General features: G+C 43.4%; 1 protein-coding gene across 1 annotated transcript in view; it reads right to left on the bottom strand.

Moving 5' to 3' along the window:
- pdia4 (protein disulfide isomerase family A, member 4) overlaps nucleotides 1–17,068 on the bottom strand; it is a 35,601-nt gene extending 18,533 nt beyond the window's left edge. Inside the window, exons 1-2 of the mRNA XM_048522287.2 lie at nucleotides 16,864–17,068; nucleotides 4,822–4,993 (exon numbers count right to left, since the gene is read on the bottom strand). Coding sequence (XP_048378244.1) covers nucleotides 4,822–4,993; nucleotides 16,864–16,948 — 257 coding nt within the window. The 5' untranslated portion in view covers nucleotides 16,949–17,068. The remainder of the gene's footprint in view (nucleotides 1–4,821; nucleotides 4,994–16,863) is intronic.
- Nucleotides 17,069–19,011: the final 1,943 nt, after the last annotated feature.

Raw genomic sequence — 19,011 nt, 5'->3', positions numbered from 1 at the left:
CACAACTTATACTCAGCAAGGTGAAAAAGTGATACTGGCAAGATAGTCTGTTTTATTTGTGATCAAGGGATAAACGTAGGCCAAGAAATCTGGAACAAACTTTGTTTTTCAACTAGTACTATGGGATTTCTCACACATGGTTCTGTGTTTCATCTGAAACATGGCAGCCCTTCCTCAGTACTGCACTGGAAAAAGCAGTCTAGATGTTTGTGTTTGAGTCTTTGCAGTGAGAGTGTTAAGCCACAACGCTCTGACTCAGTCTGCAAAGCTATCCGCTGAGCCGTGGATCAGTTGAAGCTTCAAAACAGTTTAAAAATTCTTGATAACAAAGTATAGAGCTGGAAGAACACAGCAGGCCAAGCAGCATCTTAGGAGCATAAAAGCTGACGTTTCGGGTCTAGACCCTTCATCAGAAATGGGGGAGGGGGAAGAGGGTTCTGAAATAAATAGGGAGAGAGGGAGAGGCGGATCGAAGACAGACGGAGGAGAAGATAGGTGGAGAGGAGGCAGACAAGTTAAAGAGGCGGCGACAGAGCCAGCAGAGGCGAGTGTAGGTGGGGACGCAGGAAGGGGATAGGTCAGTCTGGGGAGACGGACAGGGGGAATGAGGTTAGTAGGTAGGAACTGGGGGTGCGGCTTGAGGTGGGGATAGCTGAGAGGAAGAACAGGTTAGGGAGGCAGGGATGAGCTGGGTTGGTTTTGGGATGCAGTAGGGGGAGGGGAGATTTTGAAGCTTGTGAAATCCACATGGGAACCCTGCAGCCCAGTGGTATCAAAGCAGAATATGAGTTGCTGTTCCTGCAACCTTTGGGTGGCATCGTTGTGGCACGGCAGGAGGCCCAGGATGGACATGTCGCCTGAGGAATGGGAGAGGGAGTTGAAATGGTTCACGACTGGGAGATACAGTTGTTTATTGTGAACCAAGTGTAGGCGTTCTGCAAAATGGTCCCCAAGCCTCCGCTTTGCTTTCCCGATGTAGAGGAGGCCACAATGGGTACTGCAGATGCCGTATACCACAGTGACAGATGTGCAGGTGAACATCTGCTTGATGTGAAAAGTCATCTTGAGGCCTGGGATGGGGGTGAGGGAGGTGGTGTGGGGGCAGATGTAGCACTTCCTGTGGTTTTCCTAAACAATTTATTTTCTAATGTCGTCAATTTCAAGCTTCACTAATTACACAGAAAAGCCATTTTTATAAAAACTCACCAAGGAGGTGGCAACAAAATTTAATGCAGAGAAGTGACCTAACACATTTTAATAGGGAGGACTGGTTAAATTTTTGAAGTGCGGTTTAGGAATAGAAACCTAGTCGCACAAATAAACAGTGTGAGAAGGTGGTGTGTCAAGTTGATACAGCTGTCAAAAAGCCTTGACGTTCTACATTTTGTAAACAGAATTCAGAATACAATAGGAATCTATGTAAACTTTACAGATCACTGGTTATCCCTCAGGATATAATATTATTCAGAAAGGATGTCAAAGCCTATAAATGCACGTCAAAAAAAATCATCATCAAGGGTACAAGGGTTCTGACACTACAGATGTGCTGATTAGAGCAAACACTATATGGGAGGTTTATTACAAGTGTGCAAAGTTACAGAATCACAAATGCCATGGCTCAGGAGGCCATCAGATTCATCACCTCTCCAAGTCAGCAGCATAACTTGGGCCATTCTTCTGCCTTTTTCCATAGCCTTGCACATGTAAACAAACAATTATCCAATGACATCTTGAAAGGTTCAAAAGAACTTGTCTCTAACACACTTTCAGGAAGTGCATTTCACATTTAAACCACATTCATTAAGTCTGCTGCTTTGCAAATCAATATAAACCTGTGGCCCCCTCAGTCACTATATTTTTTTTTGAGAGAGCAGGAACAGTCTCTCAATCTAACCTATCCAGCCTCTTCTGATGTTGAAGGTTCTATCGCATGTTCTCCTACTCTTCTTTGCTGCAAGGAAAACCAACCTATCCTCATAAGTGAAGCTTTTCAACCTTGGAACCCTTCTTTTAAATTTCTTCTGCAAGCTCTTCAATGTGCTCACATAGCTCCCACAGTGTACCACTCAGGCTGTACATATGAGACCTCAATGAGAGTATAAAAGTGTTTAATACAAGTTCATTGTCACTTTCTTGGTCTTATTATTAATAAAGCCCAGTATACTGTGTTCTTTATTAACAGCTCTCTTCACTTGTCCTGCCATCTTCAAAGCACCATGCAAGTATAGACCTAGGTCTGTCTGCTCCTGCATGCACTAGCTAATTTGGTCTGTCCACATCCTTCCTATTCCAGGATACCATGTAGTAAAAGCAAGCACTGCTCTTCTTGGAATTGTCAGAGCTAAATTTTTTTAAAAGTATGCAAAATTCTTCAATCTACCTGTCTTTTGGGCTCTGGTTGATAAGGTACTATTTGTCAGTAACATCTGTAACTCCAGATAACAATTATTAACCATAACTATATCAGTTAAAATACTAACCTACTTAGGAAACTCCCCTACACGTACAGATGCGCACAGACAGATAGGCAATAAAAATGGGTGCCACGGAGTTTAATGGCCCCCGTCCACAGCACTTGCAGAGATAACCTTTTCGCTGATTCTGACTTCTCGATCTTCCATCTCCAAGTTCTTACATTTGATTTCAAGAGGCAGAGGATTATTAGTTCATAATAAAGGGCTCTGACTTAATTAAAAGTCATACCATAGAGCTACTGTTAGAAGAGGAAATAAATGGACTGATTTTAGGCTACAGATCTTTCCAGCACGCACCCCTTGCCCCCAGGATTCTTCCTCAAACAAGCATTCACACCCACAAGCTATCCAGCTACCTGGAAAAACCAATCACAATTGTTGGAGGGCAGAAGGCCTTGGCCACCGATAACCGAGCATCATTTCAGACCTATTAGAAACTGGCAAATGGAATTTACTTTTAAAATAATGTAGCAATACTTGCCTTTTAAACCAGTTATTTTACTATTTCGATCCAAAATTAGAAATAAAAGGGAAGTGATCTTTACAAACATCAAAACACAGCATCTCACCACACTGCACTAAGCTTCACCAGCCACCTATCTTCCCACTCCAACTTGCCCAAGCTCTGCTTCCTCATAGTTTATGATGCTTCCAAGCTTCATTAACATTTGCAATTCTGAAATGGCGTGCTGTAGGAAAAGAAAGGTGTCAATTTCAATCCTGGTGAACTACAACATACCTTCCTGCAGTCCAAGAAACCCTGATTGACCATTGCCGAGGTTTCTATTGCCCCTTTTATTCCATGAGCTACAAGACTTCTCACACAATCCTGTTGCGTACCACTGTACTGAAGGCCTTTTGAAACTCCATATACACCACAGACCTACCCTCAATCTTTGTTACCTGATAAAAAAACCTCCAAATTAGTCAAATATGATTTCCCTAGGGATCCATACTTGCTCTCAAATCACCTTCTTCCATGAAACCACTAATTCTATCCTGAATAATTGTTTTCAGAAGCTTCCCCACCACTGATGTTAAAATGAACACAACTACTGAGCTTATCTTTACAATCTCTATTGAACTAAGGTATGCTTCCCATTCTCCAGTCTTCTAGAACCTCCTTAGTTTATGGAGGACTGCAAGATGACAGTCAGTGCCCTACAATTTCCCTCTTCCCTTCCATTCTCTCTCCCCACCACCGCACCCACCCCCAACAGTCTGATACTTCAATTTGAATTAGTGACAATTTCCTCTTGTTATCATGGACTGGAGAGCATTTACTTCCTTTGGCAGTATTAAATTTAATATTTTAATCACGTTCCCTGCATCCATTTGAAAATCCCCTTTTTGATCCCTAATCAGCACTATTTTTCCTTTTATCTGCTCAATTCTGTTCTTGTCCCATTGAAAACATTCCAGAGTAAGAAAAGTCAGTTCATTCTCCAGTGTCATTCTAAACCCGATGATATAACGACCAGCGTGCCCCAAAATATTCCTGCATTACACTTGACACACCTCATTTCTAACAGCCACGTCCAAGAATGCATCCTTTTGTTTTGGTCAGGACACAACATTTACAGAATAATTTCCTACGACAACCTAAGAACATGTGCCCCTCACTATCAATATCTTCAGCCTGTATTTGGATAATCAGAAGTCCCTAATTACAACTATATAAATGTTAGCAGCCAATTTTACTGCAGATTTTTTCCTCTACATTTTTCCCCACCAGTTGGTGGTATATAGAGTATATCCAGCAACATAACTATTTTGTTCTTTAGCTCTGGATTTCTGCCCTTGAACCCTCAGATGTCCTCTTTCACCAGCACCAGTTAAACCCTCTTTCTTGATCTTTTCTGACAACTGTTTGCAGGAATATTTAATACTTGGGTCTTGCCCTTCTTATCATCAAAATATGCTTCTACGAGGAATCTGTGCTTTTAACTGCCTAAATCACAGAGCAGAAAGAAAAATGTGGACTGAAAAACTACTGAGTATATTGATTAAACTGTCAGAAAAATAGTTTCAATAGTAATGACCAAAAGAAACCATTTACAAGTGCTTTAGACAAGGAGCAGAGTAAATGGAACTCATGAGATATCTGCATCAGACAGAAGGCACAAACACAATGGGCTGAATTATGTAGAGATAACAAGGTATAGAGTTGGATGAATACAGCAGGCCTAGCAGCATCAGAGGAGCAGGAAGGCTGACGTTTCGGGCCTAGACCCTCACTTCTTTAATGAATGCCCTGTGTGGAAGAATTCTTGAACTAACTTTATAGTCAAAGACTCACTCATTTCTTTGCATCAATAATCATAAATTTCATTAAAGTATTACATACCAAGGGGCATGAAATTCAATTAGCACAATTTCCTTGTCTGCAATAAAGGAATCATAATTTGCATCCGTCAAAATCCAAACGCCATTTTCTTCCTTGACAGTGTCATCTTCGTCCTCTTCATCGTCGTCCTCCTCTTCCTCATCACTATCACTATCGCCTTCTCCATCAGATTCTAGAAACAGTGAAAACACAAGGATACTAAATAGGCATTTTAAATATTTCCCTGCTTTTTGCCTAAAATAATGATCAATCTGAATATTTAAATAAAAATTGCTAGTCGTTAACTATGTTTCTTTTCAAATACACACAATATATGCTATCATACTTAATGATCCTGAAACCATGTTTTAACTGGCACCTTATGAACCAGTGCTCATCGTAAACCAACTAGAATGATATACCTTAAAACACAAGTTTATTGTAATATCCCAATCTGGACAATGTTAGACTAGTTAGTTGAAGGTCAGAAAACTCTCTGCAGGTAGGTTTTATTTAAGGCAAAGTTACTTTATTTATAGCACAAGTCATTAATGGATTATAACTGCGATGTGTATAACCCCTGCTTTACATTTATTAGTGAGTGTTTTTACATTGAAGAGGTCTGCGTATTCAACCATCATACTCCTGACACATACACGTCAGGTCAAGAGCTTGCTGTACGATGAAATCATAGGCACAGTTGAAAGAGGGCAAGGGAGAATTAGTTCAAGAAATATTCCTTAGTCCACTGTAAGAGTAGATGGTAAATGTTAATACCCACAATCAAGTGACTGTTGTATAAATCAATTTGCTATCCACTGCTTTCAGGTCTCAACTTTTTGCAATACAGCTAATCCTCAACCACTAAGTAATACAAGTTCGAAATAGGGGATTTGATGGTCAGTTGGGTAGGATAAGTCAAACAGGTTATTACAACAAACAGGAACCTGAACTAGAGCATATTCAATCATAGCTTTTAAGCAATGGCTGTCTAGAGGTACAGGAATAAATATTTTGTTGAGCTTTCTGTAAATAACATGAAGACTGGTATGAGATCATATGCAAAGTACTTCTGCTGGGGTATCTGGTAGATTAGGGATTTAATGCACTGAGGCCCAACTACTGTTCTACATTTCCACAGGCATAGATAGAATCTTGATCAGTAGGGGAATCACGGGTTACCGGGGTGGAGCCAGAAAGCGAGCGAACAAGAGAAGACAAGGACCAGCAAGAAAGTGGACACGAGGAATGTTGCATCATCCCACTGATTTTTGTCTTCAAAGTAGACTGGATGAAAAAAAAATGTAAAAGAAAATCTCGGTGGGCAAGTTCAGAGTGTATTTGGACAGGTTCCTTAGAATAGTGTCCTGGAATCAAAAGAACTGCCCATTTTAGAAGGGGTAACATACATGGCCATGTTCATTGATACAGGGCTTCAATTGTAACAAGGGTCTTTCAGATAAGAGTGATCGAACGTGGTGAATTTCGCATTGAGGGGTGGTGGAATCTAAAGTTATGGGACAGTTTAAAACTAAAAAAGGAATCTGCCATTTGAGATAGAGACAAAAAGACAACATCATTCTCCGACTGCATCATTTGTAATTCCGTACTTCAAAAAGAAAAAGCAGGCGGCACTGTGGCTCAGTGGTTAGCAGTGACCCAAGTTCAATTCCAGCCTTCGGCAACATCCGTGTAGAGTCTGGATGTTCTTCTCGTGGTCTGTCTGTGTGGGCTTCCACTGGATGTTCCGGTTTCCTCCCACTGTCTAAAGATAGGCAAGTTAGGTGGATTGGCCATCTAAATTGTCTACAGTGTCCAGGAATGTGTAGGTGAGGTGCGTTAGCCATGGGAAAAGCAGGGGTACAGGAAAGGGTAGGGGGCTGGATTGCTCTTCGAAGGGTCAGTGCAGGCTTGTTTGACCAAATGGCTTGTTCCACACTGCAAGGATTCTATGGAAATAAGCAAGGAGACAGATTTTTGATCTACAAGGAAAATCAAGCATTACGGCACCAGGCAGGGAAGTGAAGCCAAAGACACAACCACATTAGCCAAAATCTTATGGAATGGCAATGCAGGGTCAATGAGTTGTAGGTGCTATTACTCTTCCTTCCATTTCCAAACTGAAGTTTTCCCAGTTTAGACACCCACTGACAAATACGGTGGCATCATGAAAATGTTTACTGGTTCTGGTAACCTGAAGACAGATTCAAAACCCACTACTGCAGACAGAAAGTTTGAATTCAATTTTAAAACTCCAAAAAAATCAGATCACTGCAAGATTTGGGTAAACTTCCTTCAGCTCAGAAAACCGACAATGATAACCCATTTTGGGCCACATAATTCAGACACACTGCAATGTGAATGAATCTTAACTGCACCGCTTGTAGCTCTATACAAGAAAAGATACAGGCCTCAAGAAAAGTCAAGGGAGCAAACACAATAGAAAGCACATCTGGTCTCGTCAGTTCGTCTAGAAGTCCTACTACATATTAAAAGGACCCATTCCAAAAGATGACTACTCCACAAGTTACCATTCCAACAGACATACCCTCAGCATCATATCTTCCAGCAAGATCTGATTTCTAAGAATGCATCTCCACTATGCCAAAGAAAAAATAAACATTAAGGTGAAGGGTGCCTGGGGAGTAAACACCAATTACCCTATATTGATTATTAACTTCAACACTAACTCCAGAGTAACTCAGCAGTACAAGAACAGAAATTGGCTGGAAAAGCTCAGCATTTGTGGAGAGAAATCAGAGTTATGTTTCAGATCAAGTGACCGTTCCTAAGAACAAGGGGCACTTGACCCAAAACTTTAACTGATTTCTCTCCACAGATGCTGCCAGAGCTGCTGAGCTTTGCCAGTAATTTCTGCTTCTGTTTGATTTACAGTACCTGTAGTTCTTTTGGTTTTTAAACACAGTAGCACCTGATTTAGGCATGACTAGCTCAAGGTCAGCAATTCAAAGCTGGGCATTCAGAATGCCTTTCAGGCCATCAGTAGTTTGCATTCCAACATATAATCTGGAGGTTCACAGCTCAGCACATACCTTAGTTTATCTCCTAGGCAGTACAGGTGGTGCTGAAGAAGCTGATTGTTTTGTTTTCTTTTAAAAAGAAAACAAAACAAAGCATTGCTGCCCCAAAGCCTGTATTGTTAAAAATCTTGACTTGTGATCTCACTGAGCCGCAACCCACAGCTTGGGGGAGATCGACAAACAGATCAATAGATCAATGGAAGAGAGATTTGGGAGTCTTTGTCAATGAAGCACAAAAAGCTAGTATCTAAATTCAGCAGGTTATTGGGAGAGCAAATTGAATGCTGGCCTTTATTTCAGAGAACTGAATATTAAAAGTACAGAGGTTTTGCTACATATGACACACATCTGATGTAATCTAATACAAGGCACTCGTCAGGCCATACCTCTAACACTGGGAATACAGTTAAACTCCTAAACAGGATACTAAAGGCAGGTCAGGGCATATTCACTAGACTGACACCAGGTCTGCAGATTAGCATAGGTTAGATTCTCTACGGTGTGGAAACAGGCCCTTCGGCCCAACAAGTCCACACCCACCCCCCTACAACCCACACATCCCTGAACACTACGGGCAATTTAGTATGGCCAATCCACCTAGTCTGCACATCTTTGGGCTGTGGGAGGAAACCGGAGCACCTGGAGAAAACCCACGCAGACACGGGGAGAATGTGCAAACTCACCACAGACAGTTACCTGAAGCTGGAATTGAACGCGGGTCCCTGGCGCTGCGAGGCGGCAGTGCTAACAACTGAGCCACCGTGCCTGGATTAACGTCTTATGAGGAGAGGTTGAGTAGACAGGCCTGTACTTGTTGCCATTTCAATAGAATGCCTGACAGGTGACTTCATAGAAGAACACAACAATCTTGGGGAACAGGTAGATGTGAAAATGTTCCTGCCCCTCGTGGAAGAATCTAGGACTAGACGGCTTAATTCCAAATAAGAGGTTGCACATGGAGGACAGATAAGAGGAGGAATTTCTTGGAAGGTAGTGAATTTCTGGATTTAAAAAAAAAATCACAGAGAACTGCTGAGTTAGATGGTTAAGTATCTTCAAGGGTAATGGGAACTGCAGATGCTGGAGAATCCAAGACAACAAAATGTGAGGCTGGATGTACACAGCAGGCCAAGCAGCATCTCAGCAGCACAAAAGCTGACGTTTCGGGCCTAGACCCTTCATCAGAGAGGGGGATGGGGTGAGGGTTCTGGAAAAAATAGGGAGAGAGAGGGGGAGGCGGACCGAAGATGGAGAGAAAAGAAGATAGGTGGAGAGAGTATAGGTGGGGAGGTAGGGAGGGGATAGGTCAGTCCAGGGAAGACGGACAGGTCAAGGAGGTGGGATGAAGTTAGTAGGTAGATGGGGGTCGGGCTTGGGGTGGGAGGAAGGGATGGGTGAGAGGAAGAACAGGTTAGGGAGGCAGAGACAGGTTGGACTGGTTTTGGGATGCAGTGGGTGGAGGGGAAGAGCTGGGTTGGTTGTGTGGTGCAGTGGGGGGAGGGGACGAACTGGGCTGGTTTAGGGATGCACTTGGAGAAGGGGAGATTTTGAAACTGGTGAAGTCCACATTGATACCATTAGGCTGCAGGGTTCCCAGGCGGAATATGAGTTGCTGTTCCTGCAACCTTCGGGTGGCATCATGGTGGCACTGCAGGAGGCCCATGACGGACATGTCATCTAAAGAATGGGAGGGGGAGTGGAAATGGTTTGCGACTGGGAGGTGCAGTAGTTTGTTGCTAACTGAGCGGAGGTGTTCTGCAAAGCGGTCTCCGGAAAGCCGACAGGGGTAGGGATGGAAAAACGTCTTGGGTGGTGGGGTCGGATTGTAGATGGCAGAAGTCTCAACGCCCTCGACCGCGTCTCCCGTATTTCCCGCAACACGTCCCTCACACCCCGCCCCCGCCACAACCGCCCAAAGAGGATCCCCCTCGTTCACACACACCACCCCACCAACCTCCGGATACAACGCATCATCCTCCGACACTTCTGCCATCTACAATCCGACCCCACCACCCAAGACATTTTTCCATCCCCACCCCTGTCGGCTTTCCGGAGAGACCGCTCTCTCAGTGGCTCCCTTGTTCACTCCACACTGCCCTCCAATCCCACCACACCCGGCACCTTCCCCTGCAACCGCAGGAAATGCTACACTTGCCCCCACACCTCCTCCCTCACCCCTATCCCAGGCCCCAAGATGACATTCTACATTAAGCAGAGGTTCACCTGCACATCTGCCAATGTGGTATACTGCATCCACTGTACTCGGTGTGGCTTCCTCTACATTGGGGAAACCAAGCGGAGGCTTGGAGACCGCTTTGCAGAACACCTCCGCTCAGTTCGCAACAAACTACTGCACCTCCCAGTCGCAAACCATTTCCACTCCCCCTCCCATTCTTTAGATGACATGTCCATCATGGACCTCCTGCAGTGCCACAATGATGCCACCCGAAGGTTGCAGGAACAGCAACTCATATTCCGCCTGGGAACCCTGCAGCCATATGGTATCAATGTGGACTTCACCAGTTTCAAAATCTCCCCTTCCCCAACTGCATCCCTAAACAAGCCCAGTTTGTCTCCTCCCCCCACTGCACCACACAACCAGCCCAGCTCTTCCCCTCCACCCACTGCATCCCAAAACCAGTCCAACCTGTTTCCGCCTCCCTAACCTGTTCTTCCTCTCACCCATCCCTTCCTCCCACCCCAAGCCGCACCCCCATCTACCTACTAACCTAATCCCACCTCCTTGACCTGTCCGTCTTCCCTGGACTGACCTATCCCCTCCCTACCTCCCCACCCATCTTTTCTCTCCATCTTCGGTCCGCCTCCCCCTCTCTCCCTATTTATTCCAGAACCCTCACCCCATCCCCCTCTCTGATGAAGGGTCTAGGCCCGAAACGTCAGCTTTTGTGCTCCTGAGATGCTGCTTGGCCTGCTGTGTTCATCCAGCCTCACATTTTGTTGTCTAAGTATCTTCAAGGCTGAGATGAACATTTTTAGCTAGTAAAGAAATCAAAGGTTAAAGGGATAAGGTAGGAAAGTAAACAAGATTATCAATCATGAATCTCACTGAATGGCAGAGCAGACAATAACTGAATGCCCGACTTTTCTCCATTATATGTTCTTAGCTCACTTTCCAGTCCTGATATATTTTGGTAACTGGGAATGGCAGTGGGACAATTAATTAATTAGGAGGTAGCTCCATAAAATTCTCTCCACCCTCAAACATTTGCAAAGACTGAGGCAGAAAACATTCACAACTTCAGTCAAAAGTGCTGACTGGATGATTTGTCATCATCTCAACCTCTCCATCATCATAATCTGGGGTTCCACCTATTCCATTTACATGACAAAACATACTGGATAAACTAAAACCATCAACCCTGATCTCAACCTGAGTGCTGAAGACTTGTGTTTCAGAATTAGAAATTTCTCTAGTCAAGTTATCCCAGTTCACTTATCTGACAACACTGAGAAACAAAATGCTTATGAATATCTAGAGTCAAAACACTAGGGTTAGGAAAAGTGTACACCCCGAGATGTTTCGTTGCTATGCTTGATGATGTCACCTAACATGGTGATGAAACGTCTGAACACAAACAAGCCAGCTCAGTAAGTCAACAACCTCATCCACCGAGCTACAGATCTTTGCGAAAACTTTAAATATGCATCCTGGCAAAGTAGTTAATTACAGGCTTTAAATGGCATAGATGGTGACAATTGAGCTCAATGGAAAACCAAGGGGAAAAGTCTCTATGCATTAGTCACACCTAGAACAGAATATTGTATCCTTACCAGGAGCCACTCACCTGCACAACTCACTCCAAGTAATTTCTACATGACCTTCCTAAATTCAATCACTTACAGAAGGAAAATAACAGCAGGTGCACAGAAACAAAAGTAAAAAAGTAACTCCCTTTAACACCGCTCTCTTTTCGATGTTACTGGGTAAAGAGTTCAGGATTTTGACCTAATGGCACTGTAGGAATATCTTCATCACGTGGACTGCAGAAGTTTAAAAATGATGATTCACTACAGCCAGCAAGTGGAATTAAAAATAGGCAAATGCTATGTTAACCATACCAGACAACTACAAGTAGATAAAAGTAAATACTCCAAGATGACATACCACATCACATGTAAGTCAATACCAATTTGCTACTCAGTACGCATTATCATGCACTATTACTTCCACATCCTCCAAACTTTGTATAACTCTATTTGCAGGTCAGCACAGGCAAAGCGTTTAGCAAGAGATTAACTTGCACATTCATTAAAAGAAATGTACTGGCTGAGTTCTTTGCAAGTAATTACTGCCTCTGTACATTTTTGAACTTTGGCCAACAGTGATTAATGTACAATGAGCAGTTCAGTGGTAGTGATTGTGTGCTGGTTAGAACTTTTGTATAATTGCAGAAGATCATTAAGTCTACAGGCATCCATAGTGCTGCAATGGGAGGCAAAGTTTTGTAAAAATTATTCATTTGAGAGACATAGGTTACACTGGATTTATTGTCCATTCCCAATTGTCCTAGAGAAGAGGCGAGCTACTGCTTGAAATCCTGTAGTCCAAATTGGTCAGAGTTCCAGGGACTTTGACTCAGACTGAAAAGAAACTGCACTACTGTTCTAACTGTACGTGGCAGGGGATTTGAAATGAACTTGAAGATATTGGCGTTGACAGCAGCTTGGCGAGTTATTGTACTGCATCATGTAGGTGGTACATACTTCTGCTATTGCATGCTAGCAGCAGAGAGTGAACATGGAAGGTTGTGGATTGGGTGTCTGAATGGAAGGATTATAGGAGCTGCACTTATCCAGGCACAAATGGAAAGCATTACATCTTACTCCAGACTTGAGCCTTGTAAATGGTAGGCACGTACTGTAGAGACAGGAGGGGAGTTGTAGAATTCTTACGCGGTGACTTGTTTTTGTGTCAATGCACATACATATGGCTGGTCCAGTTCATTTTCTGATCAATGGTAGCATACAGCCATTGCAGTGGGGGAAATCCTTGAATGGTCATGCCACTGAACATCGCACAAAAAAAACCACAGAATGTTCAGATTGTTGGAGATGATCATTGTCTCACAAGTGCTACCGCCACTTCAGCCCAAGCCTAGGCATTATCCAGATTTTTGCTGCATATGCACATGGGCTGCTTCAGTCTGAGGAGTCATGAATGATTCTGAACACTGTTTGCTGCAGATGGAAAACATTCCCACTTTTGACCTCATGATGGAGGAAAGATCATTGATGAACCAGTTTAGGATGCATGGGCCTCAGACACTAATGAGGCACTTCTGCACAGATAACCTACAGCCGAACGGATTACCCTCCAACAACCACAATCTCTATGCTTGATAGGATTCTAACCAATGGAGAGTTTTCCATGATTCACGTTCACTTGTTTTACATGGAGTTCTGACACCATACTTGGTCAACTGCTGTCTTGATGTCCAGGACTGCCATTCTCACCTCAAAGTTTTCAGCTCTTTTGTCCACTGGACCAAATCTGTGAATGAGTCAAGGACTGGAACACACTTGCGCAACCCAAACAGAACATCAGCAGGCAGATTATTCTTTTGCACGTACTGCTTGATAACACTGTTGACATCTATTGTCAAGTGCAGAATGATAGGGTGGCAAAGTTGGATTTGTTCTGCTTGATTGCCCTGGAGTTCTTGTCCAATTTTCCACATTGTCAGGGAGATGGCAGTGTTGTATCTGTATTGGAGTCATTTGACTGGGTGCAGCTAGTTCTGGAATATTAAGTCTTCAGAATTTCCACGGGATCATTATCATGGTCTGCAGACTTTGCCATACTCAGTGCCTTCAGGCATCTGTTGGCATCACATGGGCTGAAACGGTTCAGTTGAAGACTAGCCCCTAGCTAGAAATTCAGGAGTTATAAATTGATCAGCTATGTGCCACTCCTAACTGAAGATGGATACAAAGGATTTGGTCTCATCTGTTGCAGAGATGTGCCTGTCTCTTGAATTGTTGAAAATGGAGGTATTTCAGTATTTCTAATCTGCTAGTTGTTTAATTGCCCACCATCGTTAAAGGCGGAATGTGAGAGTACTGTAAAACTTCAATCTGTTGGTTTCAGGCTTACAAAGCTTGATCAATTGCATACTGCAACCATTATATGGCATGCATATAATCCTGTGCTGCAGCATTACTGGGCTGACATCTCATTTTTAGGTATGTGTGGTGCTGCATTTGGTATTCCCTCCTTACTGTATTCTTCATTGAATGAATGTTGAAAAATCGATATATTTATGAATTATGCAAATAAGAACATGGACAAGATTAGACATGAATGAACAGCAATTTGCTTGAAACTGGAGTGTCCAAAAAGGCTGTGCACACCACGGTTCACCTATTTACAAAAAAAAGGGACTTTGAAGGATCTCAACAACTGTCACCTAACAGAAGCCTTTACACTGAGGTGTGTTTAGTACACTTAAGAGCTTTGTGCAGTTGCTGGAGAATACTAGACCTTTGCAGGACCTGTTTGCCAGTAAAAATTAGAGCTTGGAGCTGAAAGCAGCACTGTCTCTGGTACAAGGTGTAGAGCTGGATGAACACAGGAGGCTAAGAAGCATCATAGGAGCAGGAAAGCCGACATTTCGGTTCTAGGCCCGAAACATCAGCTTTCCCACTCCTATGAGGCTGCTTGGCCTGCTGTGTTCATCTAGCTCTACACCTTGTTGTCTCAGTAGGAGCTGCAGATGCTGGAGAATCTGTGTCTCTGGTACAGTTTGGACAAAAAAAAACTGAAAAAAGTTTAAAATAGCAAAGTCCCCAACAGTTTATCATCTAAATTTGAAATCTAGTCTGAAGATTTTCCACTATTCTGTGGCCATGAAATCTCAGAAAGGAATTCAAAAACGGAAGTCAGATAAAAACGGAAATTGCTGAAGTTAGATTACTGGATCTGACTCTTGCTTTCTCTCCACAGACATTGCTTGACCTGCTAAGTATCTTCAGCAAATTTGCTTTTATTTTGGATATCCAGATCCACAATTCTGTATGTGGCATTTTTCAGCTTTTACATGTGTCCAATCTGCTCATTTAAATATTAAGCTTTTTAAATGATCTATTGGCAATTTGTTTTACATTTAACAATCCATTTCCAAAGTACAATGCCTACCTTCAAACATGCCAGCAAATGTGTATAAAACATTCTTTATCTCAACTTTTAAAGGGACCAAAATATTCTCAAAAAGGACACAATTGTTTACCGTCTGCACAAGATAGCCAATGTCACATTAATACACAACTAATCCTATTTAGTTCTGAAGCACTGGACTTGAACTTTTTTCTTCCAACGATGCTGATAGACCTGTTGGATTCCTCTGGCAATTTCTCTGTTAACTCATTTTTTGCTGCTTGTCACCCATCAACTCTTTGGTAAGAAAATTGGTTTACATTTTGAATAAATTTCTCACAGTGTATGCATGAACTTTGCTTGTTAAAAGCACAAAATAATGGTTTTGAAAAGCAAATTTAAGAAACCCCAGTTAACAGTGTGGAGCTGGAGGAACACAGCTGGCCAGGCAGCATCAGCAATAGAGAGCAAGCAGAATTAATATTTCAGGTCCAGTAACCCTTCTGAGATTTTCTAGCAATTTGTGTTCTCATTTCTGATTTCCAGCATCTGCAGACTTTGGCTCTTTTTTCTTAACCTAAAACCAGATTCCTGAAAAAAAAAGGGAGCCAACATCTTTAACCACTACATCCAAGGGGCTCTCCAGAATTTTAATTACCTTTGATTTGATCAAAATACCTAGACCTGATCTTGAACACTGCTGAATCAAGGTAACCATTTGCAAAGAGCTGAAAAAAATACAAAGGGTCTGATCACCTTCCTCCATGTCCTTCACCTCCCAAACCCCACATACTAGACCTTTTCATCAACCGTCAGCCACTAATGGACCCCATTAGCAGCTACCAATTCTTCCAGACTGATCTTTACTCATTCCTTTGTCTAGTCAAGTGCTGCTGTTCCCTCTATGGGAACATCTCCAGACGTTTATCCTCCCCCTCATCCCATGCTCCGCAAGCATACCAACCTTTCCCTAGCTACAATCAGTTCTGAAGAGTCGCTGGATGAGAAGTGTTATCTGTTTTCTCCCCACAGATATTGCCAGACCCACTGAGTTCCTCTAGCATCTTATGTTCTTATTTCAGATTCCCAGCATCCACGGATTTTTAAAAATTTAGTACAACGTTGAAACCAGATGCTAACAATATTTCATACTAATATCAAGTGCTTAAGCGCACGAACTTGTTCCACGTGTACGTTATCTTCAATCCTAACAAGTCACAGTGGACAGATTGCAAATCCTAACGTTGGTCCGAGATAACAAGGTGTGGAGCTGGATGAACACAGCAGGCCAAGTAGCATCAGAGGAGCAGGAAAGTTGACGTTTCAGGCCTAGACCCTTCTTCAGGAAAGAAGGGTCATTTATGAAGCAGGGTCTAGGCCCGAAACGTCAGCCTTTCTGCTCTTCTGATGCTGCTCGGCCTGCTGCGTTCACCCAGCTCTACACCTTGTTATCTCAGATTCTCCAGCATCTGCAGTTCCTACTATCTCCTGATGTTGGTCCCGTCGTTAGCGCAAGTTAACTTGTATTTTGCTTGTTCAGCAAACGTGCAACTAAACCGAATACAAAGCAGTCTCTTTGTATATATACACAACTGAGTCCATCAGCATCGTTCAGCCGGCATAACACGTAAAATTCTGGTCTCAAGACACACGTAGAACAAACTCTCGACTTTGCCTGCGCCAGCGCAAAAGGTCGTGTTTTTTTCCCCTCTCTTTGGAGGTCTTCATCATCGAGCTCGGACAACTTCAAGGGTTGTCGCGACGGTGGATTTGGGGAACGGGAGCGAGCGCGAAAACGATCTAAAAAAGAACCGATCGCCGGAGAGTTTGCAAGCATTCGGGGGTTGGGGGAGGGAGGCGACGGACGCACAGGTTGGGATCCGTGAATACCACCGGAACGGTGCTTACCCGTCTCATCCTGGGCCAGCGCAGTCAGGGCGAGCTGCGCGAAGAGGAGGAGCAGCAGCAACGACGACGCTTTCTTCAGCTCCATTCGAGCTCAGTGCGGTCCTAATCCCAGAGGAGCTCAAGCGGTGTCTTTTTCCCCCCCCCTCCCCCACCTCGGAGACTCTACCTCGCGCTCTCTAACCGCCCTCCACCTGGAAAACGCTTTGCTCGCGCTCTCTAACGGGTATATCCTCGGGCCGTCGCGCCTGCGCGAGTCGGACGGAGACACGTCTCTCTTCCCATTCGACGGCCTTCCCTGAGCTGCCCGTTTCCTATTGGTTGGTCACGCGGCCCAATGGGATGGTGCCACTCGGAGGGTCGGAGAGGCGGAGCGAGCGGAGCGCAGCTCGACGTGGGAGTGAGTGAGTGGCCGAGGAGCGGGGCTTGGCCGTGGGAATGATTTGCATTGATTTTACCGCCTGGGTGTGCACAAAGCGTTACATTTAACATAAACCTGAGTCACATGAGGTTTTACATTTGAAAGGTTCAACGCGCAGACTGGCGCTGTTTGTCAAGACTTGTAAGGTGATGGTCGCAATTCAAAATCCCAGTTCTTTACCCGAGAGGAAGCTCAGCCTTCGAGGATATTTAGAAATTAACAGATTTCTAAATACCAATTGGAATATAGGGCTAACAAGGTGTAGATCTGGATGAACACAGCAGGCCAAGCAGCATCTTAGGAGCAGGAAAGCTGACGTTTCGCGCCTAGACCCTTCATCAGAAAATCAGAATATAGGGATAGTTTTGCGGAAAAAGAACATTCAATGGCATTGCCATCGCTTAATTCCTACATCATCTGCCTCCTAGGGTTTACGATTCATGAGAAACTTACTGGACCAGCCTTATAAATATTAAGACTACACTTCTGAGAGAGGGTCACCGGACCTGAGACGTTAACTCCGATTTTTTTCTTTACAGATGCTGCCACATCTGCTGAGCTTTCCCAGGAACTTCTGTTTTCATTAAGACTACAATAGCTGGGAATTCTACAGCGAGTAACTGTAGACTTTTATTCACATTTTCCTTGGTTCTCTGGGGTTACTCTGGATATCAAAAACTCAAGACAGTTTCAACAACATACCCAATTCTCTTTATTAAAGCAAAATATACAATCAAAATGCTGCAAAACTTTTACAGTCACAAGTGGACTTGGCTGTTGATCAGCCCATTCAGTAAGAACTTCTCCTCATTAATTAATTAACCCCCCAACTCAGCTAGCTAAATTGCTCCTGTGAGGCAAGTTGCATTATATGCTTTCCATCCAAAGAAGCAATGCTTTTACACTCTTGATATTATCCAGTCTGTCGAAAATAGTCAGTTTGACAACTGGCAAATATTACAAACATGGACATCGGTGAGGCCACTTTTAGAATATTCAGTGCAATTCTGGTCTCCCTGCTAGAGGAAATATGTTGTGAAACTTGAAAGGGCTCAGAAAAGATTTACAAGGATGTTGCCACAGTCAAAAAGTTTGAGCTATAGGGAGAGGCTGAATAGGCTGGGACTGTTTTCCCCTGGAGTGTCACATGCAAAGGGTGACCTTATAGAGGCTTATAAAATTGTGAGGGGTTGGATAGGGTGAATATTCAAGGTCCTTTTTCCCAGCATAGGCGAGCCCAAAACGAGAAAGCATAGGTTTAAGATGAGTTGGGAAAGATTTATAAGGGATCTAAAGGACAACTTTTTCATGCACAGAGTGATGCATACATGGAACGGGCTACCAGGGGAAGTGGTGGAAGTGTGCACGATTACAACATTTAAAAGGCAACTGGAAGGGTATATGAAAAGGAAGGCTTTAGAGCAACATGGACCAAATGCTGGCAAATGGGACTAGATCAGTTCAGAATATTGATTGGCGCTGGTCAGGTAGACCGAAGAGTCTGTTTCCATGCTGAATAACTCTATGACTGTCATGTTTTCCATGTCAGTTCCATCAATTAACACATCAAGACTTGATTGTATCTCCTTGCAAAAATGCCTATTGATTTAAAAATGGTTTTAATGAACGAACATGTAAAACTTTACCTTGTCTTCACTGTTCAGCACTTATATGTCATCCAATGAACTGTATGATTTTTACACAGCGAGAGTCCATGACAATTATTAATT

Source organism: Stegostoma tigrinum, chromosome 2 (genome assembly GCF_030684315.1).
Source record: "Stegostoma tigrinum isolate sSteTig4 chromosome 2, sSteTig4.hap1, whole genome shotgun sequence".
Classification (NCBI taxonomy): Eukaryota; Metazoa; Chordata; class Chondrichthyes; order Orectolobiformes; family Stegostomatidae; genus Stegostoma; species Stegostoma tigrinum.
Note: the sequence above shows the minus strand (reverse complement) of the source record. Positions and strands in the feature narration are given on the sequence as shown.